The sequence below is a fragment of the Corvus hawaiiensis genome, chromosome 5 (assembly GCF_020740725.1).
Source record: "Corvus hawaiiensis isolate bCorHaw1 chromosome 5, bCorHaw1.pri.cur, whole genome shotgun sequence".
NCBI classification, from domain to species: Eukaryota; Metazoa; Chordata; class Aves; order Passeriformes; family Corvidae; genus Corvus; species Corvus hawaiiensis.
This window is the reverse complement of record NC_063217.1, coordinates 14,883,665-14,897,494: the sequence shown is the minus strand read 5'-3', so window position 1 is coordinate 14,897,494 and position 13,830 is coordinate 14,883,665. Positions and strand designations below refer to the sequence as shown.

Sequence of the window (13,830 nt, the reverse complement as noted above, 5' to 3'; positions counted from 1 at the left end):
CTTTATGGTGTACCACCCCCCCCTCCTTTTTTTTTTTCCCCAGAATGTCATTGGGAAAGCATTTAGCCTCAATTGTGCAAACACATGAATACATGATTTACAAGGAACTTCTTAATCCTGCTGAGGACTGAGTAAAACAGTGCACTCATAATATTGGAAATTTCAGACATACATTTCATAAAGAAAACCTGAAAGAGACTGAAACAGGTTTGATCTCTATGCAGGCATTATACAAAGTTGTTCTAAAAATTCTTAGCTTGTTATTGAATCCAGTAAAATACATCAATATTTTAAAGAGTTCCAGCTGCCTCTGTTCAAATTGTCATATAAATGATGCCCAAAGAATTGTTGTCACTCAAACTGGAAAAATATGTCAAATAGAGGCTTGCAGAGACTTGGTACTATTGGATATCATTATTAATGACTTTTGAATAGAGTATAGATCTCAGAGTTCCAGATGTAACCAAGTTGGGATGGCTGGTATGCATTTTGGAGGACAAAATTATAAATAAAATTATATTATATTATAAAATTATATATATATAATATTATATAATATTATATGACAAATTATGGAAGTAGCCTGAAACACAGGATTCAAATCAATGGGGAAAAGCAGAAAGCACTACAGTTAAACAGAAATAAAGCTTCAACATTTATGAAATGCCAATAACAAGAGAGGATTCAGAGGATTTTTTAGTAAATCAGGATTGGTATGAGTCAGCAATGTCATACCGTCAGGAAAACAAACATCATACTGGGATATATAAACAGGAGTCTCGTATGTAAGACACATGAAGTAATACTTCCACTCTACTCAGTATTCCCAGGGCCTCAACAGAAGTACTGTATCCAGTTTTTGGCACAGTACTGCAAGAAAGTGGAGAGAGGCCAAAGGAAAGCAACAAGAATAATCAGAAGTCTAGAAAAGACAACCCAGGGAAAGACTGACTGAAGAGGAGTTGTTTAGTCTATGGGAAAGACGACAGGCCAAAGGGACACTGGCAGTCTTCAAACACGGGGAAGGCTGATGCAAAAGAGGAGTCTATAGCCTGTTCTCCCCGGCCATGGTGTGTGATAAAATAACAGTCTAAAATTCAGCTACCTCAGCTAGGTTTTCAGCCTACCCTGACGAGGGCTACCTCGGTAAATTTTCTTACTGATTGCCTATATGGATAGAAAAGTTCTGAGATTGTGTAAGAAAGTGGTGGAGTCCTTAGAACTAGGATTGTTCAGTCTGCAGAAAAGAAGGCTCCAGCGTGACCTTACTGTGGCCTTTCAGTACCTAACAGGGGTATGGGAGCCAGAAAGTGACTTCATACAAGTGCATGTAGAGATAGAACAAGGGGGACTGGCTTTAAACTGAAAGAAGGGAGGGTTAGATTAGATATCAAGAACCAATTCTTCACTGTGAGGGTGGTGAGGCACTGGCACAGGCTGCCCAGAGAAGCTGTGGATGCCCCATCCTCGGCAGTATTCAAGGCCAGGGTGGATGGGGCTTTGAGCAACCTGGGATAGTGGAAGGTGTCCCTGCCCATAGCAGGGGGTTTGGAAGGAGATGATCTTTAAGGACCCTCTCAACACAAACCATTCAGCGACTCTACAACGTAGTTGTCATATTTAGTTGCCACAGCCACACCCAGCGGCTTCCCCGGGCAGTCCCACACGGGGCGGCCCCGTCCCTGCAGCGGGACACCCGGGCCCTAGCCCCGCCCCGCCCCGCCCCGCCCCCCGTTGCTCGGTTACCGCGCCTGGCGTCACTGCGGAGCCCAAGGCACCGCGGCGTGCGGCCGCGAGCCGGGCTGAACCATCTCATCACCCTGAGGGGGCAGAAGTGGGTGTGTCCCGAAGCAGCTGCTGGACTTGTCGCTGTAGCTTCCGCCCGCAGTCTACCGCTTTCCCCCCCTTCCCTCAGCGCTGTCGTTGGTTTCGCCCCGCGCGGGCCATAGCGACGGCGGGCGCGCCGAAGATGGCGGTGCTGGTTTTTCCGTCGCTGCCGGCTTCGTGAGCGCGGCGCTCGCTTTTCCCCCTGTCCTGTCCTCGCTCCTGCACCCGGCTCCTCCCGGCTGCTCTCAGCCTCTTATTCCTCGCCGGGGCCATAGAGATCATGTCAGACTCGGAGGAGGAGGAGAGTCCAGACCGCCAGCTCAAGCTGGTGGTGCTGGGGGACGGCACCACTGGCAAGGTCAGTGCCGGCCCCGCCGGCAGCTCCTCTCCCTCGCCGCGGTGCCCCGAGCCCTTTCCCGGCCTTCCCCTTCACGCTGCCCCTGGCTGCTGCTGAGGAAGGAGCAGCCCGCGGCGGCTTCCAGTCTGTCGCGCAGCCGCTGTCGCGATACCCGGCTGGCTGCTCCCCCTGGGCTCCAGGCCCTGCACGGGAGACGCGGGCTTCCCGCCGGTATCCGCGCCGTGCCCGGCAGCCAGACCCTCTGACGGGGCTTCCGCACCCGAGGAGGCATCGTCAACAAATAGACGTACACGACTGTAATCCAATTTTCTTGAGCCGTAAGAAAAGGAGCGGCGAATAACGTAACTCCTGTGGTGCTGACGGAGTTTCCTTCTGATCCCCGTGCGCTGCTGATGGCGCGCTGGAGGCAGGAGTTCCTTGGCTGGAGTCGCTGGAATAGCCCAAAGTCGTTCTCGGTGGCTGCAGTGCCCCGGGCGCGGAGGGCTCGGGCCGGGCTGGAGCACGTGGATTCGCGGCTCCCCTCGAAAGGACGAGCAGGGAAGGTCGCTTAGAAGGGTCTGCAGGTGCCCTTCGTTTCGGATGCAGAGCTACCAACCTCCTGAGCTGGACAGAACAGTTTGCATCTAGCGGAGTTAGTATTCCAGAGTTTGAAAAGGCACTGCTGGGTCCATTTAGTTTTCGTTTGTAACTTTTATGATTTTGTTTTTTTTCCTCTATCTATAATCACCATAATGAAATCCTGTTTATAAAAGTTTATTTTTCAACAATAATCAGACAATAAAACAATCAAGCAATAATCCAACAAATTTCTCTTTGTGAAAGAGAAGTTTTGAGAAGGAGAGACCAAAGAAGGCGAAAGAGGGGCTGCTTTCTTAACCATTAAAGTAGTCACTGATCTTAACTATACACTTGAACATATCTATTGTCATATGGAGCCCAAATAATTTTGTGAGATACACTTAAATTTATTGTGTGCTTGAAGTATGCAGTTTTTTTCCTCTGTCGTTTACTTCTGAAATTATAGGGAGAAGAAATTCTGCCTGACTCACAGTTCATATGAAAAGTGGAAATGTTCTTAGACCTGGTTTAAATGAACTGCCTTAAATTAATAGGAATAAGCTCTTAGTGAGAGTACATGTGGTTTTGCTCACTTATTCAGAGCTCTATGAAGAAACAAAACATTTTTTTATGTTTCCAGCAATTCTAAGCCCAGTCTGAAGTGGTATTGTGTTCATCTGAGTCAGTAGATGGGCAATTCCAACCAGCTGTGTGATGAGAGCATAATAAATGCACAGAATTGACAGCTGAAGTGCTGCTTCACTGGTAGCATTTCCCAGGAGTTTTTAATTAAAACTGAAGAGTCCTTTCACTACTGCTGTTGAGCAGCTTGTGGCAAGCCCTCTCGCCAAACGTGGGCTTTCAAGCGTTCTTGAGTTTTGATGTATATTCCTGGTGGTTCCTACCTCTCTCACAGGAGCTGCCACTCACTGCATCTCCTGCTGACTCTAGGAATCTCATGCTTCCAGGGCAGGTTATTGAGCATGAACAGCAGCAATACTCTGGTGGGCTGCTTTTCCTCCTGTCCCCCCTAGATGATGCTGTAATAGAGGCTCCTTCGTGCCATCCCAATGGCCTGGCAGCACACACATGACATAACAGATTTAGTGTAAGGTCTTGTAAAAACAGAGAAGCAATTGGGTCATGGAATGGGAAGATAAAATGTACCTAGTGCTATTTCAAGCACCTCAGAAGACTAAATTGTTGAGGTTCCTCTCTTTTGTTGGCTACTTGTTCTGCTTACTTGTTAAAACGTGTATGTCTATGTGTTTTCAACTCTAAATTGCCTGGCTCGCACATCTGGATTGTAGCTGGTCTTTACACACATGCATACTTAAAATCTCTTTTACTGTGCAAGGTGTTAGTTTTTCTCTTCCTCTGTCACTCTGGGATCATGAGACTGGAGGAGTGTAGAAAATGATGGGATATGTCTGGAATACTGTATCTTGTGTTTAGTATGAGGTGTTCACATTTGACTTCTGTCTTTTGCCCCCTCTTAAAAAGAAAAAAAATTGTTATTGTGGGTCAGGTGGAAACTTGCTTTCTGTTTTCCTCGTCTATTGCTTAGAAGCAATGTGACTCTGGTCCTGTGCAAGGATTAGTGGTAGCTTAAAAACAAATCAGTGTCAGTTCAAGCTAAGGGTAGTATTTGTACTTACCCTAGCAAGGAATTACTCTTATCTGTGAGGCAAGGGGGGGAGGCTGTGCTTCTAGTCATTTGTTTTGAGGTGATTGAATGGATAATTGGAGACCTAGAATTTTAAGGGTAGCAATAAGCACTGCCAGAGCAAACTCAAGTAGAGAAGAGTAAAAATGGAAGAAAGCATAAGAGAAGTGAGACAGAGCAGAATCTGTAAAACTCTTAGAATAAAATAGAGATGGTAAGGTAATGGTGAACTGTGAAAAAGAAGATTGAGGGAAGCAAGACTGGTTAGTCAGAAGATAATAGAGAATGATTTTAATGAACTAGACAAACTAAGAAAATCTAAAAAGCAATCAGAAGTGGGGACAATGTGAGATGAAAATAAACAGCAATTATTAATAGCAGTTGGCTCTTTGATTTTGTGTATAGGAAGGGCACGTATAGACACAGCAGCCTTACATGTCTAAGTTTTAAATCAGCCCTCTCTTCCTGAGCCGAAACGATTTTCCATTAAAATAAACCAGCATTACTAGTATGGATTGAAAAAAAAATGTTATGATCCAAGTATTTCTACTCTTTTTGTGCACAGATTGGCTTAATACTGAAATATACAAGGATGCTGATTTGAGGTAGAATGCTGTGATTTGCTACTGTTGAAAAATGTTTTGGGCCTGTGGAAGCAAATCCTGGAGCTATTCATGGGAAGGGAGGTCCTGAAAAATAGGTGTGCCGAGGTTCTGTTTATTTGCTATCTGTTGTAGCTGGGACTGAAGTGTGGTAGCAGAAACAGCCTACCTTTTCCTTCTGTTAACAATGGATGATGAAAATGAAAGAATGAATGCTCAAGCTGGTATGGGAGTTTGCAGGAGCTAAAACAGGCTGGCATAAAAAGTAGTGTCCTGCTTACTTTAGGGTTTTTTAGGATACCAGATTTTTAAGCATTGTGGCAATTCTGAATTGTCTTGTTACAGTCAGGCTCAAAAACTTCATCGATGGTGACAAAAATATTGTTGTCACTGTTGAGTCTTGCAAATGGAAAATTGAATGAAGTGTGCTGTGCTGATTGGCCCAGCTGCATCAAATAGATCTACGTCAAATGTCAAGAAGTTATGATAATTTTCTCTTTTTCAGTGAACAAAGTTGCATCAGTAGTTAGGAGTGGGATGGAAGGACATCAGCTTGGACAGCTGTGTGTTTTTATGACAGTTAAAGCATTTCATTATTTAGCCTAGTGTTTGTTTTTATTTTGTTTGTCCTAAAATTTTTGCCACTCGGACAGGACATGACTGAGGGATGGGTATAGCTGTGCATGGATAATGGCATTGACGTTCTAGAAGGGAGTGAGGGAAGGGATAGAGACGTGGTTTTTTGGAAAGTGGATTTTCAATTAGTGGCTGAAGTTCGTACATTGGTGCAAATTCATGGCTTCAGAACTATGTGCTTGCATCTAATTGAATTTTGGGTTTAGTTTTCTTTCTTCCAACTATGATATTACACTTTATCACTGCTTTCTCAAAACTTTATTCTGTAGGACTTTACTCAAAGAGTTGTCATTGGTGGGGTTTTCTCTACAAGTTTCTGGTTGCCCTGGTGAGTAGTCATTTTCAGAGATGGCTATCATTGCTTGTTCTGTTTGACTTTCAATTTACTTCAATTTATTGATTTTTCAGTTTATTTCATAGATATTGTTTGATTTTTTTTCCTATTTACTCATTATGTAGGCCTTTAGGAACAGCATGTCAGCAGTTCATACCGAATTATTGACATTGAAAAACAGAAGTGAGAAACTGTCATGCCTTTCATGTAAGGTTGAATTCCGTCTTTGCTTCTTTCAAAAACACCTTGCCAAATATCCTATTGTAATTTGCGCTTAGAATGCTGTATTTTTTTTTTTTTTTTACTGCTATCTTGGTTGCTGTACGTTAGCACCCAAAGACTTTTTCTTGTCTGAAAGGAGGGGCTTTTTAACACCAGCCTTCAATAGCGTATTGATATTTAGAATAGGATGTCTACCTTCACTTTGAAGTATTTAAGGCAAGTGTATGAACCTTCCAAACTGATGGAATTTTAGCTGGAAATTCTGCCCTGCAAGCTGGTGTCCTGGTTGTCTTGGTAGAGGGGCAAAGGAACAAGGCCTTTGTGCTATCGTACTGTTCTCTGACCCCAACATTAAGGGGTGGAATTGTATGGAACGCAACCTTTCTAAAAAACAATCACTGATTACTTATTTATTTTTACAACTACAGTTCTACTGAACCATTATTTAACTTCCATTATTTCTTATATAGATTATATTCAACATATCCTCTCAGTTAAAACTGTTGAGCAAAATCTTTTATGGCAAGCATGGCAGTGAACAATTCTGGGATTTGAAGGGAGTATTTGCATTGTAAAGGTACTTGAATATGCATTGACATAACTTCTTTGTTTATTGTTGTAAAGAAGTTTGGACTGTTGCTCTTAGCATTTTGTGGATAAATGCTTGTTTTGTGAATAAATAGAGGACCCTAGACTGGTAATCCAACACCTTCCTTGAGCTCTAACATTTATTAGGAAAAAATTTAAAAGGGAGTTAGTCAATGATTTTGTGCTATAAATTCCTTTGCATTCAAGAGCACAGTAGAGAAAAACTGTTTAAGTGGACTTTGCCATGCTGTTGATTACTTCCTGCTCTTATAGGTTAGCTGTTAATTGAATGTATATCATTTATTTTTACTAACACCTGTAGAAGTCCTCAGGGAACATTGAGTATAACGGAATGATAAACTAATATTTACTGAGCCTTTAAAACAAGAAGGGAGTGGTTACTTATTTAATGAGGATCTAAATTAGTGTGTTGAAGAATATAGAATTTGATGATATAGTCAAATGATCCTTGTACCTGTACTCTAGGCTCTAGTTACTTTTCCAAAAAGGTACATTTCAAGAAGACTGAATGGTGTATTCATGCAGCCGTCTTGTTCTCATCTACATCTTTAAGGTCATGACAGATTAAAGATAATGTCTTTGTAATCTTGACATGCTAACTGTTGGGATTAAATGAATCAGTTCTACTGACTCTTCAATACTGCAGTCTGAATCTGTATTGAATTTTATTTTGTGTATGTTGTTAGTATTACTGTCACATAGCTGAAGCACGATTCATCCTGAGGCACGATGAATCTTCTCACGATTCATCCTCTGTGGTCTTCCCCCTTTCCACAGTGATATAAATATATAAGCATACTCATGCTATTTCTAGTTTACTTGCTTTTTTCCCCATTTGTTTATTTATTTTTAATCCTCTTGGGGCTTGAGTTCAGTGAAGTAAATGAAAATGTTGCCGTAAGCTGTAACTGACTTACTGGATTGTTTCCTAAACTTATCTTCTGATATCATATAATTCATTATATATATGGGAGTGATAGGAATATAAATATGATATAGAAACATGAAAACAGTAAATCTTGTTTTATTTACTTAAAAGGAAATTTAATAGTTGAATAAATGTTTGCCTATTCATACTAGAGCTTTAATGCTGGAGCTCTGGTGATCATGTTTTAATGCAAAAAAAAAGTTTGTACATTCGACATCATTAGCCTAATTTAGATCTTTGTTATAACCTTCTGTTCATAGACCTTGCCTATTCTCATATCTCAGAACTGTTGGCATTATTTTGCTCTTGCATTTTTGACTTAATGTGCTCTTAACAGCAATTTCTGATAACAGTTGGAGTAACTCATCTCTTCAGGTCTTGATGAATGGAAAACTGGCAAGAAAAAGCCCTTCTGGCCCGTTTTGAGTTTTCTCAGACAGTGTAAGGGTTTTGTTAGCCTCTTAGTATTTTTCCTTCTCTAAATAGGTAAATAAATATTTAGATTATTTTTTTCTGTAGTTAATTTGTATTTATATTTACAAATGTCATGTCAACAAGAGATTTTTAAGTGTACACTATTTTGATGTGGGTTGTATTTTATAATTTTTAATATTTAGTGTTAATTTTTTTCACAATACAAATTTCCGTATTATTTATGATTGTACCACTGTTTTCTCCTTTTCTGTTTTGTGGGCTTTTTTGTGTTCTTTCCTTTTCTACTCCCACCCACCTTTTTTTTTTTTTTAATTTTTGTCTTGAATGGAGACCTTAAATTGCCACAAAATTGTTACTGACAGAATATAAATGCCTTGCTTCAGTAGTTAATCTAGGTTAGTTTTGTATCTTTTTAGCAGTATATAGTAAAAGCTTATTATTATGTCAACAATGTATTGGTTTGCTTTCATAAATCCACAAAATACGAACTGAAGAAATAAGTTTTCAAAGTTCTGCTGAAAGGAATGATTCTTTAAATATGCATTCTTATATGAGTTCAGCTTTTTTTTCTGTGTGCAAGAAAGTACCCTTCCCATCGCAGAGTTCCTGTGATCCCTGATCCTGAAACTGATGTACAGAGGCAGAAATCTTGGCACAGTTAGGAGCCCCCTGCGGGATTCTGCACTGTGCAGATCTCTATTCCCTCCCAGAAAGAGGTCTGGGATCATGGTGTTCTTTACTAGGGGAGGACCCTTGTTTTGGAAATGAATGCTTTTTAAAAGTGCTAAGATCTTCAGGTACAGATAGTGCCACTTAGATTTGTGTCAGTTTGAGCATACTAATGATACCTTATGAAAATCTGTGTAACATTTTGTTATAGGACTGTTACAGTATTTTTGAAATCAAAGCAAATACGTACCTTGCTTCTTTTTGCATAAATTAGTAGCCTTTGCCACCTCCTGTTATTATGTTGAAACTGACTGGAGTGCTTGTCAATCCAAGTCCATGAACACTGTTAGCATTCATTGATTTAAAAAGTGCTTAACTGTATTTCATACTTCTGGGTTAACATAAAGTTTATTGCTGTTTAAAATGACAATTTGATACTGTTCTGTTTTAGACATCCTTAGCTACACGTTTTGCTCAAGAAACATTTGGAAAACAGTACAAACAAACCATAGGACTGGACTTCTTCTTGAAAAGGATATTATTGCCAGGTAAGAGAATAAAAACTAACACTGAAAGGTTGGGTGGCAGCAAGACTTGTAGAAACAGATTTGTCAGAGTAATGTGTACTAAATAAGGTTAGTGCAGTGATTTTTATGGCAAAGTAAATTAGGTTGTTCAGAGAATATTTTGTTTGTACATTTTTGCCAGGTGACAAAGAGTTACGCATTTTCAACTTACGTCTCTAAGTAAAGCACTGAATTCAAATAAAAGGAATGCTATCTATATTGATGAATTTTATTATCCCTGCTTGAGTGCACTCACTTTCCATGTGGTTAGTGTAACACACAACAATGAAATGGAACTTTAAACATATTAATTGAAAAAGTATATGTATTTTGAAAGAAATATATATGTTTTTAAATGAAATACAATTCATATTTGAGTTGTGTGAGAGAAACATAATGCAGCTATGGACTCACAGTGGTCTAATATGCGAATGCTGTTTTATGCAAGGCAGCATGAAATTGCTGGTATTTAATAGACCACTAAAATTTAGGGTCCCTTGGCACTCATAAAAATACAGTTTGAGCATTCAAGATGTTTCACTTCACGACAGGAAAGAAACTATTTAGATGCCAGTTGCAGCACACTGTGTGGAAAATGCAAAGAAATAATTAAAAAAGAATAATTGCTGGTTAAGTTTGTCTCTGAACAATTGGGGTTTAAAATATGTCTTTTCACTGACTTTTGTGTGCTCATATTCTAAATATGCAAGTATATAATTAAAAACATTTACTTCTGGATTCAGAAATCAGAAGTTAGAAAAAGTATATGTAATTATTAAAAGCTGTAGTGAGATTTGATAAAGTTGATGCAGGTTCTATAGTTCTGTCTTCTCCTTGTGAAGGGTGGGGAGGGAAGCAAACCCAGAAATTAAGCATTTTATCTGTAACCTGAAGTTATTAGAAAATATATGCAGTTCTTTAACTTTTTTTAAAAATATATATTGCAAATAATTTCTTCATTATGTTTATATATTTTCTTAAGTGAAACAGAATAATCTTTTCACACTACTCCTGTATTCACTGTTATGGTTAGGCCATTTTGCTGTACTTTTTTAGTATCTGGTGAGTGATAAAGTACCAAATTCCAGTGCTTATTTCTCCATAAAATCAACAGAATAATTTTTTTATTGTCCTGCTCATACCTCTAAAAATACCAGTGTGCATAATACTTAACAGCAGTACTTGCAAGTGGAATGTGTACACAAATCATGCAGTGTGCATGCTGAGAACTTGTACTTTGCAAATTTTTTTCCAGCTGTTAAGCATACAGAAGCTACTAGTACATTGCTGGGATTCTAAATATTCTTGTTGAGTAGAAAATTTGGAAAATTATCAACTATTGCTTCATTCATTTTTGTTCATAGTTTATTTTGTGTGTGAATTTCATTCATTCATAGTTTATTTTGTAATAAAATCAGAATGCAGGTAAAAATAGCACCAAAAAGTCTGTACATCTGTTTTCCTCAAAACAGTAGCATTAGTATTCATATTCAGGAAGAAACATTTTTCTGTAGGTTGTCATTCTGGTTTTGCCTATGCCTATATATGTGTTTAGGTATATATGGCTCTCTGTTTTATAGGTAAACTGGACTAGTTGTGGGGAGTGAGAGGGAGGGAGGTAGCATTTCTAAATACTGGAATGGGAAACGTTACTTTAGTAAGTGCATTTTTCTAATTTCTTGATTATTTCTGGGTTTGCAGAGCTGCTGTGTTTACTGGAAAGGTTAATTCATACCACTGCACAGAAATTATGTGTGTATCAGTAGGAAAAAAAGACTCAATTTCACTTATTCAGTAGGAGAATTGATGAATAACTATGGTTCAGTAGTTGATTTTTTTCTTCTTCAACATAAACAAAGATTCCAGAAGTTAAAATTATGGGTTTCTAGAATTGCACAGAAGTTTACATTAGGCCACATTGAAATACATTACAACTTATAAAATAAAGTACTGTTTTTCTGGGTTCTTTTTATTTTTTAAGATAAAAGTGGCATTTGTCTCCAGTTGTTTTAGTAACTAATGCAGTTTTCCAGTGAAAATATTAAATACTTTACATTGTAAAATAGAGTTTAATACAAATCAGAAATCCTTTGATAAATTTTGAACAATGTGACTTTCAGTGTTCAACATGAAAAATTCACCTCATGCAGTTTGTTCAAAATACTTTTTTTAAAGTGCAAATCGGTTTCATCATATTTATTGATGCAGAATCTTGTATAGTCTGGATGCAACCATGGTGTAGATTTTAGTGCTTAAATAGTGTATCTGTTAGTCAGAGAGTCTGCTGATAGAGACTCTTAAGAGCCATAGTTGTATACTTTTTGGGAGGTTGTGGGTGCAGTTCAGTAAACAGGATTCTTCTGTTAAAAGGATTTTTTTAAAAGTCATAGGTGTAAAAAGTGGTCAGACTTGTGTTTTTAGTTCCATCTTGACTGACTGTGCAGCGCTTCAAATAAGGTTAACCAGTGCACCAAGTGTCCTCCTGCAGGGTCAGTGCTGCAGCAGCCCAGTGGCTTCAGTTCATACCAGAAGCAGTCTACACACCCGCACTGGGCTGCCTCGTGTATTTCAGCTTTACACTTGTGTGCATTTTCTACAGACAAAAGAGGAGCTGGAGTTTTCTTGTTCCTTATCAGTGTATTGCATGTTATTTTGATGGGATTCTTCAGTTATTTTTATTGGTGTATTAAGACTGTTTCTAAGAACTGTCTTATTATGCTTCTTTTTTTTGTTTTGTTGTATGTTTGTATGTTCCTGTTAAATTGAAAAAATAAAAGATTTCAAACTTTGTGCAGAAAACTTTATGTGCTACTATCAGAGTTGTTAATTAAACACTTGCTAGGTAAATTGCCTGCAGTTTTTCTTTTTGTCAGAATAATCCTAACATCCTTCTTTCTCGCCCAGAATCAATCTGAGCACAAAGCAAATATTACAGAACCTAATTGAAATAAAAGGGAAAATGAAGCATTTTGCACAGGAGATGATCAGTATGAATTTCATAGTTAGTGAGGTCCTAATTAAGGAGGAGTTCACTTTAAATGAACATACCAATCTTTTTTTTTCCCCCTGTTTCTTTTTTCTGTTGTTAATGAAGCAGAGTAAATAATTTGTAATAGGAGATATTTTAGTTGGACAGTCATAGTTAGACTATTTAACTTATTGCACTAAAATTTCTCATGTTATTCCATGCAATTATCCAGATACGAAGCCCAGTATGCTGTGCATACTTACTTCCTTAGGAGGAAAAATCAAGTTGAAATTTTTTAGAGCACTTGAACACAAAATTAGGCATCTGAAAATTATTTTGTTTAAAAGTGATAGTATTTATAAAGGGCTTTTTTTTTTCAGAGTAGCTGACATGAATGACATGTGACTTCCTGTAGAATACATAGGGGTAGAATACTGCAGCATGGTGAGCCTTTGAGCCTGCATGGCTTGTTTACCCACTGAGGATGTATAGTCTTTTCAGACTGTGGGTGCATTAGTTTATCCATGCCAGGTGCTTTATGGAAGACTTTCCTGCATTGTTTGCAATCATTTATGTTCTAAGCTTTTAAAATAATTAACTAATTAATATTTAGTATATGTGCTATCAAAACAAATAAGCTTTTTGTTGACTATAAAAGGTTGCCTTTATTGAATTGGAGTGTTTATGATGTGTTTTCTAAGATCTCCATGAAATCCTCTTACTATTACATAAAACTCAGTGTAGCTTAATAGTACTGTCTCACATTCATCTCTGTATTTTTGAGACCAAGGTAGTAGTTTTGGAAATCTGCTCTTTTAACCAGATTAAAGCAAGGTGCATTATAAAAATAACACCACGAGTAGCATACATTCAGCTGTATAGTTACAATTTGCTGGTTGATTTCACATTTCCATGGAGCACATTCCCTTGTGTAACCAATGCGAGCATGTTAGTTATAAATTTACAGCTCTATGGATCACGTGGTATAAAATCAGATTGTCAACTACATAAAGTGGTTGAAGTAAGAATATGTCTTTCTTAGCAACCCAAAATAATGTGTTCATTTTCACTTGATTTTCAGTTGTTGTGATGTGAAATTTGTTGCATGTTTTTACATCTAGGAGTAAAATTAATAGGCAGTTGTGATTATTTGTGAGTATGTAGAATTGGTATTAACATGTCATGTGAGTTATATGTGGATTAGAAAAAATTTTGTCAGTCCTTAATCTTAGAGTTTGGTGCTCCCAGGTAATCAGTACAGTTCTGAAAACGGCTCTTACCATGCAAAATGTGAGAAATCATACTTTAATATATTTGTATGTATATGGTGACATACCTTTCTGTGTGTATTTTTGATCTGTGAGTTGCTGAGTTGGCTTGCAGAATATGTATGATTTGTAGGATATTAAATACTCTGTATTTTCAGTGATTTTTTTGTTAGTTTTGTTTTTA

At 38.3% G+C, this 13,830-nt stretch overlaps 1 protein-coding gene across 5 annotated transcripts in view; it reads left to right on the top strand.

Annotated features, from left to right (window-relative positions):
- The first annotated feature begins 1,930 nt into the window (after positions 1–1,930).
- RAB28 (RAB28, member RAS oncogene family) overlaps positions 1,931–13,830 on the top strand; it is a 61,717-nt gene continuing 49,817 nt past the window's right edge. For 2 of the 5 annotated variants that reach the window (XM_048304144.1, XM_048304143.1), the window contains exons 1-2: positions 1,936–2,185; positions 9,296–9,392. In XM_048304144.1, the coding sequence (XP_048160101.1) occupies positions 2,108–2,185; positions 9,296–9,392 (175 nt within the window). In that variant the 5' untranslated portion in view covers positions 1,936–2,107. Of the gene's footprint in view, positions 2,186–9,295; positions 9,393–13,830 lie in introns of all 5 variants that reach the window. The other 3 variants (XR_007203705.1, XM_048304141.1, XM_048304142.1) reach the window with 3 other exon arrangements.